This window comes from Argiope bruennichi, chromosome 1, assembly GCF_947563725.1.
Source record: "Argiope bruennichi chromosome 1, qqArgBrue1.1, whole genome shotgun sequence".
In the NCBI taxonomy this organism is placed as follows: Eukaryota; Metazoa; Arthropoda; class Arachnida; order Araneae; family Araneidae; genus Argiope; species Argiope bruennichi.
The window spans coordinates 31,007,885-31,034,960 of NC_079151.1; the positions used below are offsets into that span (position 1 = coordinate 31,007,885).

A 27,076-nucleotide genomic window follows, 5' to 3' on the forward strand; every position below is an offset into this window, starting at 1 on the left:
AGTGCTCCTTTCCCTCCTCCCCTTCTGTTCAAATGAAGAAAAATCTCCCATCTTAGATGTCTTTTTTTTAAATTTTGTAATATATATGTTAATGGGCTTTGTAATGAATTAAATAAAGTTTGCTTTATAAATTATGTCTGTGTCTTGATTGAATTTATCTATTTTATTTTCTTTATATGTTTTAAGATTTCATCCATTTTTTTTTATTTAGCCTCTCCTATTAATTTCCTTACTTCAAAAATAATTAATTAAAAGAATTTAAATGTGGTCATAAAGTTATTATAAGCATTTTTTATTTATTTTTGCTTCAGTATTAAAAAATGAAAGTAGAATTTTAAATTTATGGGCAGCTAAAGGGGAAGAAAATCAAGAAAATTCTTTCATATGCATATATAAAAGTTTTTGCGGATAAGTAGCAGGTTTAAAATGCAGTTATTCAACTTTTATTGCTTATTACTAACTATATTAAGGAATTCAATTTCAACGGATGGATTTAATATTAAAAATTAGGCTTAGTCACCCAATGGGGATGAACCGCAACAAAGATTTGAAGTTCGTAGACCTTACCATGTATCTTTGTGGGCCGACAAATCTAATAATATACCATAAAGTTTTCGTAGTTCAATTTTTTAAATGATCCATAATACATAAATATTAACAAAGAACCACAAAAATCGTCAAAGGAACTTACAACTGAACTATATTGACGCATTATTTCTTTCCCGAACAAATGTTTGCAAATTGTAAATCTTTTGAAATTTTTTTTTCTATATTTTCTTTTATTTTCTGCCTAAATCTTGATTTATTACTGATATTTATAAAGGAAGCAATTGTGATGCATTGCTGTGGAGATTTAAAGGCAAAATTTAACAAAATGGGTGTTTAACAAGTTGACTGCAGAAAATTGGTATATGAAATTCAATTTTTTTCCATGTTAGAACGCAGTTATCGGTGAAAGTAATTATTCCCATTTGCAAGAGGTAAAAATTATAATGTCAGATCCAAAATGATCGATATTCATCTTGGAATCGCTGCTGCCAAAATATCCTCCGTTCTTGGAAATATGGTAGCAGAGGAGAGAAGCCAAGTTTTAGAAAGAAAACATACATTTTATCTTTGATTTTGTTCTTTTCTATACTCTATTTTCGAAATAAACCTATGTTTTTTATAAACCATGGATTTATTATGAATGGATTTATTATATACCATTATTTATTTAAAAAATTACATTGAGGAGAGAAATTTGCTTTGCAAGACTGGTACTTATTCCATTGCATGTATAACTGATTATGAACATATTAAAGTAATTTGGGCAAAAATGCTGAATTAAATCCTTTTTGCAATGTTTAAAAAAAATAATCTGTATCTCAAAATATGCATTTTAGAATTATATTTCAATTTTGTGAGGAAGCTTTTTTTATAGAATTCTAATAAAGATTTCACATCTGCAATGAATACACGCTTATATAGTCAGTGCCATTTCAAGTTACTGCAGTAATAAACATTGCAAGTTATTGCAGTATTTAAATAAACATGAATGCGATGCTAATGTATCTATTTGGACAGAATGCAATTTTAACCCTCAACTATAGATATTCTATGCAATAAAATTCTGCATTTAAAATTAAATTTATAAAATTTCATGTAACACTTTTTATAGTCATGATACGTTCAGCAGGATGTTCTCCATTTCTTAGTAACACAGTTATTTATACATTCTATGTGCTATTAGCTTGTTTAACACAAATAAAGAAAAATTTCTGCAATAGTTCTCTGTTATGATCATCAAAAAGAAGATGAAGATAAAATTTTACTTCCGGAATTTTGGCATGTGCTTCAAAAAATTTGAGTCAAAATCTCTTTTTAACTCAATCATTGAATGTTAATATTATCATTTAAGATTACTACCCTATCATAAGTTTTAGTTGAATCATTCTTAAATAAGTTTTCGACTTTATTGATTGGTTTTCTAAACTAAATTACCAATGTGATTTTATACCCCTTCCCTCCCTTCTTTACGTCTCGATATTTTTGAAGAATAGTACTAAAAGAAGTGATCTTTAGATTTCTACATTAAATGCTTTATAAAAATAAAGCATTTAATGTTTAATGTTATGAAATTAATGTTATAAAAATTAAAACAATTGGATGCATTATATACACAAGGAGTCCATTATAATCATGTATCAACAGATAACTTCTAAACCGTTAGAAATAAGCATGTTCTTCCAATTGAAAAAAAAACCATTCTGAACGACATGCAGAACTATATTTCAGATTGTTTGAGCTAATAAATATATCGGCGAAGAAGGAACAAAGTTTAAATTTTTAAATAATTCTCCGTCCTGTTGGTTCTGTTTAGCTAAATATTTTTGACACATTATACTTTTATGTATTATATTTTAATATTTAATGTAAAGCTCATTATATTTTAATGTAAAAGCTCTACTTTTCCTCGAAATCGAACAAGTTACGAAGCTCGATTATTACTATATTAGAGCGTTTTAATAGATACCTCGAGAAAACGCCACCTTTGATTGGCTACCGTTCCAAGAGACGACCATTGAATAATATTATTTAAAGTAGTGCTAATTTTAATAGCAGACTAATACTACATTATTTTTTGTTTCAAATGTTAGTGTGCTTAGAATATTTTACTAGATACCACTAAACGGATTAGAGAGCGGCCATTTACCCACTCAAACAACAGAAAATTCGATTCTTCATATTATTAAAACTATTTTTCTAACTGACGGTATACGACTATCTTTAGAAATTATCTAATGGACTACAATGGAATAATGACAGAATTTGAGACGGAATTACCGATTCTATTGAAGTTGATCATTAGCCTTTTGACTAGGAAGTCTACGTCTTGCACTTCATAGTGTCTACTATCTTATCTTCGTTTTCGAGGTGACTCCCTGAATGGAAATTTCTTGCAGTGAGAATAATCTATCTAAAGGTGTCTAAGACAACACGACTGCTTTACCTTGAGTTTGCCCGGGTTGACGTTGAGGCAGTCAGCTTCTCTACTGGGCGCCGGAGAATTAGGAACTTCGTAGTTTGGCACGTACATCAGAATCTCGCTGCCGATGCTCGTCCTCTGACTCCGGGAGGACTGGCTGCCAGAGTCTGGTGGACTGGCTGCCGTCTAGAAAGAATAAGAAATAAACCACAATTGTGATTCTTATATCTTGGGGGAAAAAATAGCATGCCAGAGTTATATCTTTGGGAATAAAATGAAATGAAATGACGGAATTTTCAAAAATGTCTCTTGTTACTTTTATTCTACTTTTCAATTACGAGGGTAAAACAAAGTACATTTAAAGAAGAGAATAACTTACTCAGTGTAGGGAAAATAATTAATGGTGTAGCTGAATTCAAAAACTCTCAGTTTAATTGTAATATTTCTTACCGTCATTTTTTATAAGTGTGAGGTATTTGTTTTGTAAATGAGTTAGCATTTAATAAAATCAAAGAAATTTAAACCTTTCCAAATTCGACTTGTTTGCTTCAATTCAATTTCTACCTTTAAATAAATAAATGTATAAAATAAATATATAAAATAAATAAATAAATATATAAAATAAATAAATAAATGTATAAAATAAATAAATAAATAAAAATGTATTAAATAAATAAAGGTATAAAAAAATTCCTATCAGCAAGGTGGAAGACAAAGGTTGGTTCCTTTACATCTAAATTACTATCTAGCAATACAAATTGTTGATGTTAGAAACAGTCAAAATTAGTCAATTAAACACAAAAGTTGTTCGTCTTAATGAGGCCCTAATCTAACTATATATATATATATATATATATATATATATATATATATATATATATATATATATATATTTGAACGAAATGTGGTTTTTGGTTCTAGGGACCATATGCGGTAAATAACTGAAGAAATTTCACATTTCCCCAAAGTCTTGTTATGAGAACGATTGCAATAGATAGTCTTCTTATAGGAATCTACCTAAAAAAATTATATATAATCGAAAAGTTTATATATAATGTGAGCAGAAAAAGCATTCTTGACATCTGCGGCAGAGACAACTTACCGATGTTTTATCTATGGACTCGAAAGACTGTCCAGGTACGTTGAAGGCCATGAGTGGTGTCAGCCTGTCTTTGAAGTCCCTCATAAGAGGTTCCAGGGTGTTGTTTGGAGAGCCCTGAGGGGTAGCTGCCGTGTGCGTGATGAGGGGAGGAGAGAAGTGGCTTCCTTCCCCTTGGTCCTGTGAGTATCTCGGATGGTGGTGGTGACCTGAAATCGACCAGTTATAGTCAGTGGTCGTCAAATGAACAACAAAAGAAGAGCACTTCATTTTAGATTCATTGAATTAGACATTATTTCAGTTTGATATGCAAGCAGATCTTTAAATAATATTTTAATGCGCATTGTTGGTATAATTGGCATATAGAAATGTCAGAATTTATTTTCCTATATGAATTTGGCAAGTCTTGAAAATATTCAATAATTCTAATTGATTTACCAATGAATACCCAACTGTTGTCATGTCGGCGACATTAATGTTAGGGCCATTTCAAAATGGAATATTTGTCTCAAAATAAATAATAAAAAGTACAATGAAAATTTAAAAATTAATGTGGCGATGTGAAAAAAAATAAAAAGTATTGTTTCTGACAAAAGCGAATCAAATGACCTTACCATGTCGAGATGATTGTGATTCTTTTCTAGAAGTTTTTTTGACCTGCTTATGCTCTTCTTCATGATTAATAGACTCGTCACTCCTTTTCCTTTCATCCTGAAAAGAATAAAAAAGTTCCATAAGGATTTAATTCGGAAGTTGAAACAAAACTTGATTATAGGACAATCAGCTACAGAAAAATTTGTCACTTACGAGGGTGGGATGAAAAATTTCCGGCTTAACAAGTAAAAAAAAATTCTGTTTAATGATTGCTTTATTTTTCAACGTAGTCCCTTTGTCCCTTTCCAAATATATCTGCTTGGATTTTCTCTCTTTAAGAACTCTCTTCTAAGGCTTCAAGTTTTGGAACAATTACAAAATTTTGATTACCCTTGTCATCCAATTGTTGTATAAATCATGGAACAACTATCAATGCTGATCATAAGAGATTTCGACGCAATTTTCTGTTGGGTACCGAGTTATGTTGGAATCCATGGCAATGAGCTTGCAGATCAAGCTGCAAAATTAGCTTCAGAACCTTTCAATTTCCGTGTTCCCTTTTGTGATGTATCAAGTTATATCAAACGGTATATCTATGAAAAGTGGCAAGAAGTTTGGGACAGGCAAGATGATAACAAACTACATGCTATTCAACCAAAAATAAATATGTGGTCAGTTTTACCAAACCGATGCGCAGATGTAAAATTAATTCGTCTACGAATCGGACACACAAGGTATACGCATAGACATTTGCTGTTTGGTGAACGAGCTACTCATTGTACAAATTGTGGAGTGATCAATTCCATTGCACATATTCTTACTCAATGTCCAAATTTTACTTCAGATCGTTTAACTCACTTTCATTCGCCTATTTTAAATTTACAGGACCTGGTGAGTGAGAAACCTCACTCAAAACTTTTTGACTTTTTAAAAGCCATCGGTTTCTTTCATAGCATTTAAAACTTGTGATTTATTTTTATTCTTGTGCCAAAACTTTGCCAGACTTTCTAAACTTTTGACGTTTTACAATGTATCCTTGCTTTATTTACACTTTTTACACTTTTATAATGGAACTGTTTAAATATCCTTGTGGATGGCGCAGCTTGTCCTAAATTGGACCTTGTGCCAATAAACCTCACCATACCATACCATACCATACCATACCATCTAAGGCTTCAAAGTAGGCATTCGTCACTGAGATGACTTCGGTGTCCGAACAGAATTTCCTTCCAGGAAGAAATTTTTCATGTTAGGGAAGAAGTTGCACACCTAGGGGACCATATCAGGAGAATATGGTGCATGAGAAAGAATTTAAAACTTCAGTTCATGAAGTTTTGCTATCACAATGACAGCCTTGTGGATGGGGGAGCATAGTCCCGGTTACACAGAACTTTCTTCTTGACCAAACCTGACCTTTTTTCTTTGATTTTGGAATGCAATTTATCCACATTAGCATAATATCTAGCATTGATGGTCCTGTCTTTTTCTAGATAATTCAGTAATAAAATTCCCTTAACATCCCAAGAAACTGTTGTCAAAACCTTTCCAGAAGATGGCACACTTTTTGCTTTTTTAGTCCTGACTCGTACTTCGCTGTCCACTGTTTTAATTGCTTTTTGGTCTATGGAGTATAGTGATGGATCCATGTTTCATCCACAGTAAGGAAACGCCGCAAAAATCAGTTGGGTTGAATTATACAGCTCCGATATCGTCATGCGCTGCTGTTTTTGATCCATGGGCAGCAAACGCGGCACCCATTTTACTGACATCTTTCTCGTACCCAAAATATCGATTAAAATATGATATGTTCATTTTTTGGATATACTAACAGACTCAGAAAACTCTATCAATTTCAATTGACGATCATTCATAATATTTTTGTGAATGTTTCTAATGATTTTTTCTGCATTGGCTGATTTTGGCCTTCCAGAACGCTTCTCATCCAGAGTGCTTGTACGACCCCATTTAAAGCCTGAAACCCATGTTTTAACAATTCTAAATGAAGGAGCAGATTCCCCCAATGTAGTATCTAGCTAAGTTTTAATATCCGTAGGAAATAAGACTTTTATAAAAAAAATATTTTATTAGTTTAATTAATTTTTTTTTTATTTAAAAATTTTTCAGTTTTCTTCATACTTGGCTGAAAAGAAAAGACCATTTTAAAACAGCACAGTATAAAAACAACCAAACGTAAATCTTTTAAAATATGCAAGAAGTATTAAACAAAGATGGCATTTTGAAGTGCTTCAATCAAAGTTATTCCGGGAGCGCCACCTCTAGGTGAGGCAGGAAACTTTTCATCCCACCCTCGTCCTAACCTTCTAATATAATGTGGGTTTAAAAGTCTCAGAATTTTTATCAGACGAAAAAGTAATAATGTTTAACCAAAATTTGTACAGGTTAAAAAGTATAGGTAATCAAATGGTGTTTCCAAAATTTGGTCATATAAATACTAGTTTAAAAAAAGGCAAAATACTCACTTCTGCGGAGAAACCTTCAACTAAGATAGCAACTAGAAGATTAAAAAGAACGTAGTTTCCGAAAGTCATGAGCGCTACGAAGTACAGAGCCGCCCAGTGGGAGGTTCTCTCCATACCGTTGAACAGAACGATGTTCCAATCTTCTTGTGTCAAGATCTGCAAGGCACACAACATGCAGGTCAGAACGCATTTCATAAGTGAAGTTACGAAGGAAAAAAACATGAGTGAGAAGAGAAAAAGAATACATAGCAAGATAAAGTTATTGGCAGAACTTGATTCGATCTTTCGATACAGTTATGAGTGCCATTTTAAAAACATAGAGTTGTATGTTCTCCACCATGTCTTTGAACAAAGATATTTTTTCCCCATAAGCATGATGCTGTATTTCGAATTCCAAGAAATATTTTCTTCTGTTTTTTATTATTAGTATGAATGATAATCAAAAGTGGAAGGAAATTATACAACGTTTTCAAATGATTCTGTTATATAATTCATCTTTTTGACACTGAAGTTGTTAAAACATGTTAAATCATTCCTGGAGATTTTGAATTAAATGTAGTCAGTTCATGAAAACGTAATAAGAGTAAAATGCACCGTAGTTTAATTTGGAATCTATTGGACATATTTGAAATAAAAAAAAAAAGATGTGACGTCGCAGCATAGCGCAAAGCAACTATAATTAAATATTAGATGACTTATTCATTTACAATTTTAATGGGGCTTTAATACTATTCAGATTGGTTCCATTAAAGATAAATCTTCTTCATTAGACCAGTGTTAGCTTCATATACATGAAATAAAGTTCATAATTTCCCACAGCCTACTATCTGCCGCTAAGTTATTAGTGTTTAAAAGAAGAATTATGCTATTTCAATTATCTGTGCGCCATGGATGTTTCTACCACAAAACTATTCCATTTCATAAAGTTATGGGAAGGGAAGGCAAAGCATAAAAGTAATTTTGTCATTGTTCAGTGCCATAAATAAAAAAGGGCATTTCTTGATTAAGAAAATATTTATGTATATTGGAATCTCTTCATTTGAAAATCTCTAGTTGAATCTTTTTTTTTTCACACACTTTCCTCAAGAAATATTATGAAAGTAAAATTAAAAAGTGTCTTAATGATTACTGTTGGGCATTTAAAATAAACAATGTGAAATGAAATGAATTCCACACCATCAGCAAGAAAATAGCGATCTAGGCAGAAATTTTAAGATGTATCTGTGAAATATTGTTGTTTGAACCCTATTTTTTTGTCCTCGATATTTTTTGGCTATATCGTATTATCAGCCTTGCATCCACAAAAGAAATTAGAACCATCTACAAACATAAGTACCGGAATAGCAAAAAAATTTTTGGCGTAAAAGAGTTTTTATTTTCTTTTCCAACTTATCTTTTAACCGAAAACTGTAACAAGTTAAGCATTGTATATAACCGTATGTGGCAGTCACAATTTCTTTCGTTTATAGTGTTGTTATCCTAAAAATAAATGCGATGATATTCCCAACATTTTAAAAGTAATTTCATAATAGCCCATTACTTATTAAGTTGTTTTGTCAAAGAAACTAATATTTCTATAGCATATAAACCATTTGAGCAGAAAAATGGTTTATGTAGAGGCTCTTTTGCAATTTCAGATGTTTGAAAAATGGTCTTGTATTTTGAAGTGACGGTACTGAGTACACAAACCTGCTCTACAACAGGATTTGAATTAGGATTTTATTGGCACAAGAGTCATCCTCGAACTCGACAACAGGAAATGAAAAAGTTGCATCTGCAATAGTAGAGCTGGGAGTAGCAAGTGCAGATGGTAATAGTAGTATATATGCTATATCATGGGAATAGAACATACCATACACAACAACGTAAAGAATTATATTTTGAAGTTTAATGTATCTAAGATATCTCACACTCTGCAAAAAACTTGCTTTCTGATGATAATGAGATTCAGTATATATTTGGTTTGCTGCTCATTGCATGGATTATAATGCACGATGAATATCCTTGGCAAGTACTGTGGAGTGATGAGACCCATTTCTGCTTTAATGATGTTGTCAATATGAGTAATTTCCATATTTGGCCAAAGATAAGTCAACAGGTTCGTCAACAATTTCCATTGTATATTTTAAAAGTAAAAATATAATATGGCTAAAACCATATATTTCAACACTGATTGTTATTTCTTTGAAGAAAATAAGGCCTCGTGACCAAATGATATGTCTTGTTACTGGCTCTAAGTATACACTGATACTTAATTACAAACTCTTAAGACTTTTCGCTTTGAAGATATGTAGAGTTGCCTTTATAAAGCCAATGATTCGAGTTCAACTATTTGAAAGATAGGATTTCGATGCATATATCCTACCTCTAAATGAATCACTTACGCTCTGCATTGGAATGTGTTATGCATCGAATGCAATTTCTAGAACAAAGAAACAGAGGGCATAGTGAGTCGTATTTGTGTTGATAGTGTGGCTCCACAGGTGATAGCAAATAAAATTATTGCACAAATTTATAAAAAAATCACACTGCTTAATTTTTAGTTTAATTTCATGCGATTACAATGAAAGTTATTTCGAAACACTTTTCAATTACTGATATTTATTTCATTTCGACATGATTGTTCACATTAATGAATATTGTTAGACATGTTAAAAAATAAGTAAATATCAGCACCACAGTGCTATTTCCATTCCCATAGAGCCAAAACATAACTAACTTTTTTTTTTGTCTGAAATCAAAATTGTATAATTGGAGAGTATGCATACAAAATTTGAATGAAATAGACCAAATAGTTTTCGCTAAACATTTCCTATTTAATTTGAATCATTTTGTATGGTTTGCAGGCAACAGTTGCAAGTGAAATGATATTCTGTTTTTGCAAAGTAAACATGAATTTTCTTCAGATATAACAAAAAATGTCTGTCAACATTATGGACATACTTTTTCATCATTGTGTCCTAAATACATTCACCTACTGGCAGACTGCAGAAAATAAAACAAATGAGCCTTTCGCATGTCTATAATTTCCAATTTCATAAAGATAATTGAAGTGATTAGCGCAGGAGGATAATTTCTGATCAGCATTGAAATCTGGAGGCTTCTATTAGAACAATAAGAAGTTGACAGTAGAATTCCGCTACAGATATATAACTTACGAGTGGTTTCAAAGGAGAATCAAATTTAGAGCTTGATATAGTATAAAGATATAGATAGTAAAGTAAAAGAAAAATATAATATATAGACATAGAGAGCATTTGTTTTTGAAAATTTGAAATTGTATCTTTTATATCGGATTCTTAGTCTCTATCTTCGAATTGTTAACATTCTACAACTTCAGTTTCTGGTGGTGTTTTTTTTTCTTCTTCTGAAGATCAGTGAAATTCCAAAAGCGTTTGGCACTGGCCATTTAGAAAGGATACAAATTCGCAACAGTGCAAATGACATATTTTCCCTTTTTAGAACATGATGTTAACAAATTATTTTAAGCCATAAAATTTAATATGTTTTTGTAAAAAAATAATCTAAAATTTGTATATTCATTTTGGGATGAAGGAAAAAAGCAATAAAAGCACACGATTTGAAACGAAACTTACAATTTTTTAGTTTTAATATTTAATCAATTTTACAAGTAAATTTTCTAAAAATGAGGAAGCACAAAGAAATATTCAAACTTTGTAGGCTTTTAGTCAGCTTAATGAAATAATTCCTCAAAGTTCTTACTGAATGACTTATTTGCAAATACAATTTTCCGAAAAATAACCTTTCTTTGTCAATCCTAGACATTCATTGAATTGTCGAATTCAAAAGATATATTTAACCATTCAAAAAGGAATACATTAATGCTAATTTTATACATTAGCGTCCAGTCTAAGAATTGCCATTATGTCTTATTATCACTGTGAGTGGTTTTAAAATCGGATTTGTTGGAACTGATACTTTCTTTTAGTTAATTAGAACAAGATTGTAGATGAAATATAATATTCCAATTTTTTTTTTTGTTTTGATTTCAGATCTTCTCTCTATTTAGCGCTTTTTGCTATCGTCATGTTCATTGTCAAATTTTTTGAGATTTTTTCAATTTTTTTTATTGTTCTATCAGCACAGCCTGAAGGCCAAAAAGTCACGAATAGAAGCAGAGGAATTCAATTTATTGTTAAAAGCAAGAATAATTTTTTTTAAAGCACTTATGAGGAATAACAGTTAAACGAATGGCAATGGTGAAGATTTAAGATAAATTCAATGAAATTACGTTGAATAAAGAGAAGCAAAAATTTTAAATATAATTATATGTTATTGCTTAACAAGCAACATTATGCAGCGCGACATTTCTAATTGTGTAAGAAAAGAGAAAAATTCAACCATTAGAAAACAAATCGTTTTTTTCTTCTTTTTCTAATATGAAAACAAGACCTACTTTCATATTAATTTGAAAAAGGTTAGGAAGGTAAATTGGAGGTAAGAATCAACTGCACATTGAAGCGGTGCAGTTGATTCTTACGGAAAGGAATTTATACAAAACAGAATATTATAATAAGATGCAACTGAAAACAGTTATGTAGACGAGTTGAGGAATGCTATTAGATGATGCTCGTCAATATACGAGCGCATTTTCCTAACTCAAAGTATTACCATAACGGCAACACATGCAATGAATATTAAATGGTCATCCTAAAACGCTAAGAAAAGTGCTATGCAAAGACATTTTATGGCTCTATAATACACGTCCTCTTTTGTAGGCAGCAGTTCTAGTTAGAAGTGTATTGAGCTGTTGCATTTTATTACTATTCAGTATGTGTTATAGCTTCCTTTAAGTACTCTACGTATGAAGTTGCTCCCAAAAGCTATCAAATATTAACTTATTTTTGAAATTATTATAATCTGTTAAAATCGTTGTTCTACAGTATTCAGAAGTTTAAATTTTACAGAAACAAGTTCAAGCTTCAAAAGTTCTTTTAGTAATTAATGGAATGAACTCACATGACAAGAGTCTCACGGCATTATGTCATGTAGTATCCATTATACTTCATCTTACGCTGATATGGATGGATTTAAATACTTTAAGGCCCTAGGCAGTGCACAATACGAGTTTATCCTTTAATTAGATGGTTAATTTAATTCCATATCTGAGGATATATTAGAATGCTAATGGTTTATTTAAGTTAGTATTTTTTATTTCATCAACCTCACTAATATATACTTATTTTTATATATCTATCGTGATTCCAGTGTCCAGCATCCATGTTTTGCACATGATATTTTGAAGTGTTTATAAATGTTTGAATACTGAGGTTAACTTGGCAAATGATACTTGATAAAATGTTAATACTATCCTAATATATTGGGTTGGCAACTAAGTAATTGCGAATTTCACTCATAGATGGCTTCAGTTGAATTTTTAGGTTTGCAGACGTAGTACAAATGTAAAACACATTTTGTTATTTGATAGTTAGCAATTCAGCTGTCAATCAGTAAAAAAAGTTTTTTGATCGGTTGCGTAGTTTTCATTTGGCGTTCGTTGAAAAATGGAAAATCAAAAGGAACATTTTCGTCATATTTTGCTTTTTTATTTCCGCAAAGGGAAAAACGCATCGCAAGCTCATAAAAAGTTATGTGCTGTTTATGGTGACGAAGCCTTAAAAGAACGGCAGTGTCGAAATTGGTTTGCCAAATTTCGTTCTGGTGATTTTTCACTCAAAGATGAAAAACGCTCTGGTCGTCCAGTTGAAGTTGACGACGACCTAATCAAAGCAATAATCGATTCGGATCGTCACAGTACAACACGTGAGATTGCAGAGAAGCTTCATGTATCACATACATGCATTGAAAATCACTTAAAGCAACTTGGCTATGTTCAAAAACTCGATACATGGGTTCCTCACGAACTGAAAGAAACGCATTTAACGCAACGCATTAACAGCTGCGATTGGCTAAAGAAAAATAATGAAAATGATCCATTTTTAAAATGACTGATAACTGGCGATGAAAAATGGGTTGTGTACAACAATATCAAGCGGAAAAGATCGTGGAGCAAGCCAGGTGAGCCAACTCAAACAACATCAAAAGCTGATATTCATCAAAAGAAGGTTTTGTTATCAGTTTGGTGGGATTACAAAGGAATTGTTTACTTTGAACTCTTACCACCCAACCGAACGATCAATTCTGATGTCTACATTGAACAATTAACGAAATTAAACAATACAGTTGAAGAAAAGCGGCCCGAATTGACAAATCGAAAAGGTGTTGTATTTCATCATGACAATGCAAGGCCACACACATCTTTGGTCACTCGGCAAAAATTATTGGAGCTTGGTTGGGATGTTTTGCCACATTCACCATATAGTCCTGACCTTGCACCATCTGATTACTTCTTGTTTCGATCTTTACAAAACTCCTTGAATGGTAAAAATTTCAATAATGATGATGATGTCAAATCGTACCAGATTCAGTTTTTTGCTAATAAAAACCAGAAGTTTTATGAATGTGGGATTATGATGCTGCCTGAAAGATGGCAAAAGGTCATTGATCAAAATGGGCAATACATTACAGAATAAAGTTATTTAGTTGCATGAAAAAATTGTCTTTGATTTTCTAAAAAAAAATCCGCAATTACTTAGTTGCCAACCCAATATTATGATTCATAGAATTTCAAAGAAGTTTATTTATTTAGAAACTATCAAAGTAAAGTTTTTAAATCGATTTGCGTGATGCCGTCTCTCAGCTTAGCGGCCCTAGGCTGCTGCCTTGTCTGCCTAGTTCAAAATCCGGGATTGTACACTATTGGGTGACGTACGTCATGCCTTTTTTTCCGTTTTCAATATACGCAATGAACATAGAAATTAAACTGGCAAAGCACATTTGATGAAATTCACGTGAGCTTGAAAGGAATATTATTAAAATTCATTGGTTGTTTGGGGAAAAGAATTCTTACTTGCAAGAACCAGCTTAATCCTTATCATCTGCATAAAGTAACTTTTACAATAATGTCGAATAAATTCAGAAATTTTATTTCCATGGACGGGGAGAACAAATTGTTTAATTTAGTAAATTATTTGTAATTTCTCATTACTTATTTTATACTGAGTTCTGTACGTTTCTTGATATTAAATTTATAATTCAGAGTCGACTTCTGTATCGACAAGCAATTCGATTCATCCTAAAAAAATTCGTAATATACTTATTTAAAAAGATTCGAAGAAAATAAATTTGCAATTTTTGCCAATATGGAGGAACAGAATCAATTGTCAATATCTACAGAATTCGTCTGCGGCATTTTCAATTTTTTTAAAGACACTTTAATTTTAATGGATCCAATCATTTTAAGCCAAACGATTAACTTGCTATGAAACTTAATTTAATTTTTTTCTAATCATCATTTATAATATTATGAATCCATCATTCTTTCTTTAAAATTGGTCTTATTTGATTGCTAAAAAATGTTAAAATTCACTATATTTATTTTTAATTTTGAAAAATATTATTTTATTTCGGTAATTATTGCAACCCCATTCAAAATGAATCGTAAAAAACAGGAAGAATTTGCAAAAGATTTCATTACAAATTCATAGTAATATATTCTATCCAATTATTCTTAAACTGTTGATGACTGATTTTGTTATTTTTAATATAAGTATTCATTATTTATATATGTTGAATACGAATGATGTTTCGAAAACATTAAAAAAGCCCCGCAACGTTTTAGTAGATAGTAGTATATGACCTTATCTTTGAGCAACATTTCAATATGCATCATTGAATATATATTCGAATCTTTTCGTATGAAATATATCAGCAAATGTCTGCAATTAATAGGATTTTAAAAATTCTGTAGAATGATCAAATTTCAAGTTAAAAGAACTTTTCATACCGATTAGTTTCAACAATAATATAAAAATCTCTGTTTAAATGGGCAACTTATAGGTTTCTACAATTTAATCAGTTTTAATTTCTGCATTTTAATTTTCTACATGTGGATCGAAATTTGCTAAGAAATAAATCGTGAATGCTCATGTTTTTCGATTATTACTAGGGAGATTTCTTTTCGTTTATTTAATGTCTGAAATCATTTTCTGACAATAAATTCAACCGAAAATGCCCATTTGAAATCTTGAGATGATAAACTTAATCAATGCTTATCGAAAAATGCTGTCCAGAGGCTTGAATGTTCGCTTCAGTTCTGACTAAAACTCTGGAATAGTACCTTTGCCAAACTGATTTAGTTTAGGTACCGAACAAGTGTAATTTACAAGGCTGTCGGAAGCTGCACTGCCTCAATAGTTCGGAAAGTCTCAGATTAGATTCTTGATTTAATCGACCGCACATCGATCGCTTGCTTGAGTCTGATTTACTGTCAGTCTGTAGCGGTTAAGATAGGGATTCTCACCAGTTTAGTATTTTTTTTTATCGTACAGATGCACACGACTTTTTTTGTTATTCATAAGAATAGAAATCACCCACAATAATCCTCGTATAGCTTCAACACACAGCATTAAACTACTGGTCTACAAACTTAATGGATTTAACTTTTTAATCAGACCATGTATCATTTTTTAGACCTGTTTTTATTTCTATTTCGATCTATATATATATAAAAAAAATACAGGTCACCTAAGATACACAGGAATATAAAATAAAAAAAAGCCTTTCTCTTTCAAATTGATTGTTATTATGACTTAGTTATAAATTTAAATAACGAAAGTTCTAATTTGATGCATGAGTCTCGAATGTTGTCTTATCTTTATTGGATATTTGGTTGAATCTAAGTACCAAAGCGCTTTTACTCAGATTGAGTGTTAAAGGAACATCAGTAGTGAGAAGCATTAGAATTATGCAACTAGTTACGATATTAGTTCAACATTTTGACTGTCGTGAGAATCACCGTTGACTAGCTGGCCCATATAAATTATATTGTAAGAAATTCAATGTGGCAGTCAATGTGTTAAGAGATGCAAGTAAAGTGAAGCATAAGTACTGAGAAATTTTTAAGGTGGTTCAGGTGGAAGATTCTATTTAGCATAAAAACTGAGAAATTTTTAAGGTGGTTCAGGTGGAAGGTTCTATTTAGCATAAATACTGAGACATTTTTAAGGTGGTTCAGGTGGAAGATTTTTTAGCATAAGTACTGAGAATTTTTAAGGTGGTTCAGGCGGAAGGCTCTATTTAGAAGTAACATATGGATAAGAATATTTTCCAGAGCTGTGAGTAAATTGGATATGATCTTTGATGATAGGATACTGTTGCTTAATTGATGATAGGATACTGATATACTGTTGCTTAACTGGCTGAAATATCTTCTGAATGATCTTCAATTTTTGATATTTTAAATCCTTATGGCGAACTATTATTATTATTTTTCATGGCATACGAACAAGGGTGTATTTGGGGCGATTCTCTGTAATTATGTTGTCTTATACAAAGAAGTTTAATGAATGATAAAATGTTGTAAAAATCCTTCGTATATAACAATGTGCTTAACTGGTGCATCGAACAGCAGAGTTACAGCAGAGTTTTTTACATTTAAACCAGGGATCATATTTAATGCTTAATTAAAGGAATTAAATCTTGTAATTGTAGTAAATTACTTTTGTATCCTTAATATATTTCAACATATCATTATCAGTTTTAATGTAATATTGAAACTCACCCAACGAATTATAACATTGTTATAAAATCCTTGGATACATTTTCACACAGCAATTGTAGTCTTTGCAGCAATTGTATGTAAATGAATTTATATATTCTCTAACTAACGGTACATTTATTTTATAGAATTCAAATGATTTAAACTGCCATATAAAGTCAAATGTCACATTTCTCAGCACCAGCATGAAATTGAGTTCCTGGGATGATTCGCTCTTTTGATGAGATCAATTATTCCGGCAAATGAGAGACGTCATTAATGCATTGGTTCTAATTTATTTGAAAAGGCCTTCAGTGGAAATTCAGTTTAGATTCCCTTGAGTCAAAGTTGAAGCATTCTTTTGAAATCGATGATCATATCAGGTGTGTTGGATGATATTCTGTATAAACTTCAGATTACGTTTTAAAAGAGTGTGCCTGATATGTTGATTAACGGAAATAAATCAAAGCCATATTAATTTTTTTTCGTTAATAAAAGTTGTTTGTTATTTATATCATAAAATGGAAATTAAAAATAATTTTATAAGGACGCATTAAAAAGCATTATGTAATTGCAATTTATTTTTTAAGCATAATAAAAAATAATGATTATTTTAAGATTTATTATAAGCTTGAAAATAGTCGCGAGGAATATAAAACTTTCCTGTATAAAAAAGAGTTTGTGTATATAAACAGGTTACACACAAAGATGTAATAAGTTATATGAAATAAATAAGAAAACCAAAAAAGGTTTAAATAAAAAATGTTTTAAAAAATTTTAATTTTAGAATAATAACAATTTTAGAATAACAATTTAATAATTTTTTTAATATTCTATGCTTTGTAAAAGGTAATGCTATCGAATTTATAATATGAAAAAATTATTTTTGCAGCAAATAATAAAAACTTTTAAGGATTTAGGAACTCAATTAAAAGCATTTAAGGATTACTGAAAAACTTTACAGTATACGAATAGATGCATTTGATTCACGTTTGAACGTTTCATTTGAGGCTGTGAAGACCATTGAAGGATCCAGGGGTTTTGCTATTCCGAACAAATACAATTGAGTTTCCTGATAAAAAAAAAATAACTTTTTAAATTGCTGAAAATTATGCGCTATGAAAACCCTTTTGTGAAAAAGCATAAAATTGTGTTTGGTTTTGTAAATATCAAAATATAGTTAAATGATGTCATATCATAATAAAAATTAATAACACGACGAATCCGTTTTCATTAATAATCAACTAATGATTAATAAAAGAACTATTTCTAATATCCATGATTTAACAAAGTTTCTGCAAAGCATGTAATGTTACCCACCAAGAAAAATCCCGAGTGAAATTATTAAAATTTTAATCTAAATCGGTTACCAATTAAATTTATTTTTTAAATAAATATATGTCTCCGTTTATTTCCAAAAGAATAACTATAATAATGCTTAAATTTTTTCTCGGCATTTGTCTTCAATTCTTCAAGAAATCCCTCAATCAATAAAAATTATGTTTTTATTTCGAAAATAAACTCTAACAAGTAAGAAAAAAAAAATTCAAATGTAATACATTTTCAGTTGAGGCGATAGAAAATGGCTCTCATGTTTCCTGTATTTCGGCTAAGATATGAATAAAAACAGTAAGCAATAACCCGCAATTGGCACTCGCTGCGCGCGCATCTTACCTGGAAGACTGTAACTGTTGCCCAGAGAAAGTTATCGAAATTCATTCTGTCACACAAGCAGTATGGTTCCGGCTTCTGTATTTCTTCGCAAGTGCACATGCCTCTACCGTCGGCCCTTCTGCAAAATCTACCTCCGAACAAATGCATGCCCAAGAGGCTACAGAGGTTAAACAGCATTAAGGCTAGTCGCTAGTTGCTGGCAGCGACACATTGCACAATAACATAATGTAAGAGATGCTTGCAAAATCAATAATAAGCCATATTATAAATTCTTTGAATTGATTTATTCATCAAAACGAGTTCCAGGTCATTTTTTTAAAACTTTATTTGTGAAGAATTTTTACAATCACGGAAATGTATATTAGAAATTATCCGTTTACCGAGTAATAATTTTTAAAATCAAATCAAAACAGTCTGAATTAAGTGTAATAAACAAATGAATTCTCTTACACATATTTATTGGAGAATATCTTAAGAATTACTGAAGTTGCAAGCGTCTCTCTAAATAAAACCATTGCATGGGGTGTGATCATTTTTATATAGGCTAGCCTTTCTTTCGTATACCTGGAAATTCCTATTTACCGAGCGGGATGTGAAGCGAAATGGTCGAGCAAATATTTGTAAATGAAAACGTTGCCACTGCGCTGAGTGTGAAATATTTGGATATTAAACATCAAATACAAACATGACAATAGTTTAGCATATAATAGAATTTCCTCTATCTGTCACTTTTCTGATAGATGAAACCTTGAATATTATTGAATTGGATTCGAAAACTGAACAGGATCAATAATTTTAAACGCATTAAAAATTACATGACAATACTTTAAGCAAAAAAATGACTCAATTCAAAACAATTGTTTACTTTTTAAAAATGGATAAAAGATATATTTTTAAAAGATTATGATTGTATGGGATTAAAATTTGTAATTGTGTATGGATATAAAAATTTTAATTGAATATAACAAACGGAACAATACTATTTGGAACTAAAAGAATTAAGAACTAAAAAAAATATTTTCAAACCTTTAAAACACTGTTACAAAATGTCTTCATTATCACCATTTAACAAATTGATGGAATAAAGAATAAATAATTAAAAATATATATGATAAATTATGATATGCCGATTGATTTTTATAATTTTGTGTTTTAAGTGATTCGTATAAACTGTAATTTTCGGAAGGAATATATCTATTAGAAAGGATACATCAATTCATTAAAATGTATCTTTACAAATTTCTTTAACCATTTACTAATAAAAATTATAGTACCAAAGCAACTGTATTTTTCGTGAACAATGGAAACACACGATGTAACTTTTTACACATAACTCCATAGATGTTTCCAATAATTTTCTGAGTTTGGAAAAATGCAATTTGTATGAGATTTCAAGAAAATAAAGAAGATAGTTTATATTTATAATATCAAATTTATTTATTATATTAACTCTAGAAAAAAATAAAAAAATAATGATTTGAATATCTTAAAATGTTTAAAATATTTTATTTATATCCACTGGTGGTATTTCAAAGAGAAATATACGAAAGCTTCAATATGGCGCCGGCAGTTCAATCAAAAGTTTAACCCACAATTGGCTCAAAAAGCCATGGAATAGTGCAAGAGGGGAAGTTGATAATCGCTCAAGTGACATTTAGTGTAGAAAGAAACTGAAGCAACGCTCTCTGGAACGGTTAAATTTTACAATGGCGGAAAAAAAATCCCAACACCAAGAAGGACTTGTGCTAGATAAACGAAATTTGATAGGCATGTTTATACATCTGAAAGATGATATTAATTCAAATTTCGCGTTTCCCGCATAAGTGTGGCGCTAGTAGCGCCACTCAGAATTTACATATCAAATGTGCTTTAAATGCGTGCTGTAAAGTTTGTAAGCGTTATTTATCTTTGAAATCTGACGTATTAAGTTGATGTTAGCCAAGAATGCCTTTAAGAAGACAAAGAAGCCATTATCAACAGCTCACCGAGATTGAACGAGGTCGTTTAATAGGGCTACGAGAAGGTGGATTTTTTCCCCGCGATATTGCAGAAAGACTTGGCTGGGATGTATCCATTGTGAATGATTGTTGGGAGCAGTGGTCATCATGGTATTGCCACAAGTAGACCGTGTTCTGAGCGGCTACGTGGCACTATTGAGAGGAAAGACCGCCATATTCGGCGTACGGCTGTGGCGCACCATACTGCGTCTACGGCAGAAGTTCGAGCTGCAGTTGGTACCACAGTGACACAACGAACTGTTAGAAATCGGTTACTTCAAGGACAGCTCCGAGCCAGGCGCCCTGTAGCGTGCATTCCACTAACTCCAAACCATTGCCGTTTGCGCCGCCAGTGGTGTTAAGCCAGAACTCATTGGAAGACGGAGCGGAGATCTGTTGTGTTTTCTGATGAAAGCATGTTCTGCCTTGGTGCCAGTGATGGCCGTGTGTTGGTCAGGAGGAGGCCAGGGGAACACCTGCAATCAAACGGTCTGCAACCTAGACAAAGTGGACCTACACCTGGAGTCATGGTCTGGGGAGCAATTTCCTATGACAGCAGGAGCACTCTCGTGTTATTCCAAACACACTGACTGCAAATTTGTACGTCAATCTGGTAATTCAACCTGTTGAGCTGTCATTCATGAACAGCATTCAAGGGGGGGGGGTTCCAATAGGAGAACGCTCGCCCTCATACCGCTGTTGTAACACAGCGTGCTCTACAGAGTGTCTACATGTTGCCTTGGCCTGCAAGATCACCAGATCTGTCTCCAATTGAGCACATATGGGATATCATTGGACGACAACTCCAGCATCATCCACAGCCAGCACTGACCGTCTCAGTATTGACAAAACAAGTGCAACAAGCATAAAATTCCATACCATAAAGTAACATTCGGCACCTGTATGACACAATGCATGAACTTTGCAGGCTTGCATTCAAAATTCTGGAGGATCCACCGGTTATTAATGTAATAACATTTCACATTTGAAATGCATTTTCTTGAGCTTAAATTAACCTGTGATCTTGAAACTTTAATCAATTAAACATGTTAGCGAGACAAATATATTGTCTAAATTTCATTACTCTACAATAATTTTTATTGGTGTTGGAATTTTTTTCCCGTCAGTGTATTAAGAAGCTGTCGAGCGATCCAAAATGCTGCTACCAAATATTATTCTCATTTATATTTTTTGTATACTTTTTAACATTAATTTGCTGTAAATTAATTCTAATAAATGATTGTTATACGATTTGAACTATTAAATGAACCCAAGCGACCCTTCTTTATATTATTGTGAATTCTTTTTCGATTAACTCAAAAAGTTCTACTAATGCAGCTTTCACAATTTTCTTGCTAACTTTTATATTATGCCATTAGCGTGATTATATCTGAGTTGTAATATTAAAGTTATTAAGCTCAGCATATTAAAATAAAGAAAGAACATCACTATATAAATGAATGATTTCATTTATATAGTGCATCTATATAGTGTACTTGACGCATCAGAACAGCATGCATTTGTTTGAATTTGTTTCATTTTTTTACATTACTAATTAACTTAACTTATCTCATTGTCGTGTAGTAAATGTATGAATTCTTGCGCGAGATTTATTGCTTTTACATACCAAAAAAAAAATAAAATGTGCTCCAAATACAAAAAAAAGCAAGAATTTCAAAATCTGTTCTTAAAAGGTTAATTTTCTTTTTTAATGTAGATATGTAAATATACATCGGTTTAGAGTTTTCGTTATAAAAATATCTTTTTATGACGAATTAATTTTGAGTTACTTCAACTAATGACTCAAATGAATAAATTCACTCAAATGAGACTTGCTTAAACAACTTAATACAAAGGAGTTAATTTAACGAATAACTTTGAATTATTCAGTATCTATTCACTATAAAGTGTTAAATTTACTATAAAACATTAGAATTTTTAAACATATGACAAAAAAAAGTGTCAAATAATTTCGGAAAAATATCGAACATTAATCAGGATATATGCGAATGATTTTGATAGACGACAAATAAGATCATAAATGACAACAAAATTTTATCTTAATCTAACCCAAGAAAGACGCTAATTAAGATTTATATAATAGTGAAACAGCGCAAAAGCTATTTCTTTGTTAAAAAAGAACTCGCTTGTAAAAAAAAAAATTCCATTTCCTTCCTCCTTGTGATAGAATTATCTAGTAGGTAAAAAATGAGATTTCGATGACAATGAATGGGATGACGTGTTTTCAATGACACTAAGCTGAGTCTTGAAAGTGAGATTTTCTAGAGCAATCTCGAAAATGTATGCAAACTCTTCGTCCAGTAATTTCTGTCACCTATGATATTCGCTATAATAATTTGTGAGGAAACTAACAGATATTTCAAAAAGAATTTGTAATTGTTTCGATTAGATTCTTGAAGTTGACGATTTTTAAAAGTAGTAAAAGTATCAAGCAGTAAAAATAAATCTTTAGAGAAGATATATCACCTTTGAATAAAACAAAATAAATCTGAAACTGCTTATATTTAAGAATGTACTCAAAATTTAGAGATGAAAATTAGAAAAAACCCCGTACAAACGTAGAATTCTTATGCTTCCATAAGAAGACAAGGATGCTCAGGAAATGAAGATGCAAATGTTTTTAAGAGACCTTACTGCGTGCAAAATATCGGTAAAGAAAAAGTCAGATATGTTCAACAGACATTTAAAGCCTTACTCGATTTTTCAAAAGGATGAAACAGAATAATTCCATTTCATTCGTTCAAATCGTTTGTATGATTTGAAGCAAAAAAGGGTCGTCGGTGTATTGATAAAGTGTTTCTCAACTTCCTCTAGAAAAAGTCACAATCAAAAACGTGTACAAATTCCTGGAAATTTTTGAAATTATTGAATGTATTGTTGAAGAAACTACAAAACTACAAGTATTTACAGAAACTGAAACTGAACAAAACGCTATATTCATTTATCTTTAACGTACATAAACTGATGTGTGACAGAAAAACAACAGAAACTGCTGAATGTTAGATTTCTTCCAACAGAAATTACTGTTCTTCTCTAGGAGCTTTCACAAAAAAATGCGCAGTGCCATGAAATATTTTTTCTTCAAATTGGTTAATTCATTACATCCACATATTTGTTTACACATTTTTTCTACTCTATCGCATTTTTTATCTTGTAAGGTCCTTCTTTTTACAGAAAGTCTTATATATTAATATATATATAAGCACCCTGCTGAGATGTATAACCACCTAAAATTATGATACATAACCAAATATCATATAAATTGAGTACTGTAACTTTCAAAGAACTTTTGAGAAAACAATGAAAAAAAGAAGGAAAAAAAATACCAGGTTCACAAAGGGACTGTAGCACTGCAGGAACTGATTATGTGTATTATTTCAGTAATAAAAATATAAAAGTGCACTTATACCTCTTGATATCATATAATTTTATGGATATTTCAAAGCTCTTTATACTTAGTGTCAATTTAATATATAATTTTTTTTATACTTAGATATAAAATATCAGATATTTCCTTCTATAAACTTTTAATGTTTCGTGAAAATTTTAATAAGTGATGGACGGAAAAGAAAAGTCTTAGTGTAATGGGTTGAACGACATTCAAAGAAGTTTGTAATATAATTGATTTGAATAAATGAGGATACTTTTGATGTTCATATTAGTTTCAAATAACTCGAATATATCCTGATTAGTTTCCATATATATATCACATTTGTTATTTGATATTATCTTGTTATTGAAAAATGCATTGATACTTATTTCAAAGTTACAGATTATGCAATAAAATTTTACTTTTTTTTTCCAATTACGATAAAAGAAAGGAGTTTCCATTTTGCTTTCGAATAAAAATTTATTCAAAGGTAAATTGACTAATTCATGGCAAGAATATAATTCTTGTGTTCTTGATATTCTTAATTACTAAATTTCTCGATGTATTTGAATAGAAAGAGTACTTTAGATCCACTTAGACGAAGAAAAGTAATGAAAGGAGTAAAAATAAGGGTTATAAGGAAATTTGCACTCAAAATTATGGTAATAGTAATTTAGCAAAATAAATTTAATTGAAACAATCGTATAACTCCATAAGTAATTAAGCAAGTGTATTGCTGGAATAAAACTTGCTAGATTTGAATTTTCACTGAAAAATATAACTATTTAATAATATTAACTTAAATTAATAAAATTATTCGTTCAAATTCTCATCCGCAAAAGCTCTGATATTTTCAAAATGCAAAACATTTAAATAACGTTTATTTAAAAAATTTATGTAATTAACGTAATAATTATGTTTATATAAACTAATTCTGTAAATGAAACAAAAAGCTGTTTAAGTATATGTGCTTCGAATTGCAAAAAGTTGTGCCAAATTCTATTAATTTTTCTAATTTAAAGAATAAGTCATTTTGTAAACAATACATTTAAAATATACTATCTTGTATTTTTTTCTCAAAATATTCTATCCAAGAAATGTTGAAATGTTTGTAAAGTTATATGTTACATTTTCATCAACTTCATTATTTTGCAGTGATAAGCATATTTGTATTTTAATGTACCACTGAAGAAAGCACTAACATTTATATCAAATATTAGCAGAGAATTTTATAGTATGATTTTTAAAAAGATACAAAAGGAAAAAATATTGTTGAATAAGGATTTTTTTAAACAAAATTACTATTTTTGTCTAAATTTTCATTCACACCAAAAAATAAATCGTTGTTGGAATACTTACTTATGAAGGATATTAAAGAGTTACACTTCAGGCATCTACAAACACTGTAGTGACCATACAACAAATAGCGTACTTTATAAAGTATAGTTAGTAATATTTTCACACTACTTGTTTACGAGAAATACAATTGCTTTGGTTATGGTATGTATAAACAAAAAATAATGAATAAATAGAAACATGAATGAAAAAGAAGAAATAAAAAAAGATTTAAAAGATGAAATTAATAAAAATAATTAAAAAAAAACCTGAAATAATTGTGTAAAGACCTTACTTTGACAAATAAAATAGATAATGCTCAAAATAGTATCCGATTTTAAAATTTCACTTTCTTGTACTTTAAATGTTTTCATTTACAGTGGCCGAACAGCTATTGGTTCTTCGATTTCAGCAGCTGCAAAAGTGTCAACAATCCACTGACAGTTCTTTTTTCTTAATTTTGGTCATTGTTGACGGTAGGCAAAACTTATAGTCGATAACGACGTGAATTTTAATTTAAATGCTTCTTTTAGAAGAGGAGAAAGAGGAAGCATTGTGTAGAAAAAAAGGCACTTATGTTTTCAGTGCGTGAGCGGCGTAAGATATTAAGTTAAGATAAGCAGCGAAAGGATGTAAGCAAATAGCGAAAAATTATTGAGCACAATAAGAACTATGTATCTGTGCCGAGCGTCAATGGAAAATCAAAACATAAATAAATAAATGAAAAAATTGCAGAGGATACAATTTTAAAGTGGAACTACTAAACTCTAGCTAAATACAACATCAATCGGTCAGTGGTGTGTGTGTGTGCAACGTCAAAAAGTAGGTCGGTTCTTTATTCTATTACTTTGACAAAAAATATTGCCTTTGTAAAATAGCGCAGCAGCTGTTTTAAGGCGAATGCTTCCAAAAAAGTTTTAAAACAAAATCTGTGCTTCAATGGCAAAAAATATTTTTTTTTATCAAAATCCAAAAAAATTATTATCAAAAATTCTCTTCCAACTCAAAATTTAACAAAAAATAAATTAGAAAACATAAATAAACACTGAACAAAAGAAAGATATGGAAAAAAAATCGAAGAAACCATAATTAATGAAACAAAAACCAAAATAAAGTTATAAAGTAATAATAAATTCATGGTGTAGTGAATTTTATAGTGATTTGTACAAAAAAAAAAATGTTCTTTTAAAGATTTGAATCAGATATTCTTTGCATAAAATCAGTTGTCATTTTGAGACGGTTTTTTTTTATCTTACTTAATTTTTTAATACATAAAGTATAATATTTTTAATCCTAGTACAAAAGTAGTTGAAGTGGAAATATAACTAAATTTACGAATTGTTGTACAAAAAAAGTAATGAATCAGAAATAAGAGACGAATGATTTTCAGATAAATTATTTCCGTCAAGGTTTCATCTTCAGAACAAAGCTCTACATAGAGGAAAGCAACAGAACATCTTTTTTTAAGGCTCTTTGAATGAGTACCTGAAACACTGTGACTATGGCCCATAGCAATGAGTCAAAATTCTTCCTGTCACAGTCACTATTGTCTTCGGACTTTTCGCAGAATTTACACCCGAAAAGGTTCATGCCGAGAATACTGAAATAAGGTAGAAAAAAAAGGAACAACTTCCGATTAGTCTGGATTTTAGGCAAAAAGTAACATATCTGATGGAATAATAAGGCCTTGTTTTGAAGTTCATAATAGAACATTAAAGAGCGAAAAGAGTTTTCTTTATTTTTCAATTTAGATACGATTGAAAATTAAAAATTAAAATTATTTAAAAAAACATTTTTTAAAGATTGTCATGCTTTTTTCACAAAATTGCTTAGTAGATTTTAACTTTGTAACTTTTTTTTACCAAAATTTACATTAAACTGAATCGATTGCTATTTTTTTTTTAATTTTTTAAATTTTT

At 30.6% G+C, this 27,076-nt stretch overlaps 1 protein-coding gene across 1 annotated transcript in view; it reads right to left on the reverse strand.

Annotated features, from left to right (window-relative positions):
* The window catches only part of LOC129976024 (voltage-dependent T-type calcium channel subunit alpha-1I-like), a 154,961-nt gene that overhangs the window by 41,356 nt on the left and 86,529 nt on the right, over nucleotides 1-27,076 (reverse strand). Inside the window, exons 12-16 of the mRNA XM_056089362.1 lie at nucleotides 26,643-26,757; nucleotides 7,142-7,297; nucleotides 4,682-4,778; nucleotides 4,071-4,276; nucleotides 2,993-3,154 (exon numbers count right to left, since the gene is read on the reverse strand). Coding sequence (XP_055945337.1) covers nucleotides 2,993-3,154; nucleotides 4,071-4,276; nucleotides 4,682-4,778; nucleotides 7,142-7,297; nucleotides 26,643-26,757 — 736 coding nt within the window. The remainder of the gene's footprint in view (nucleotides 1-2,992; nucleotides 3,155-4,070; nucleotides 4,277-4,681; nucleotides 4,779-7,141; nucleotides 7,298-26,642; nucleotides 26,758-27,076) is intronic.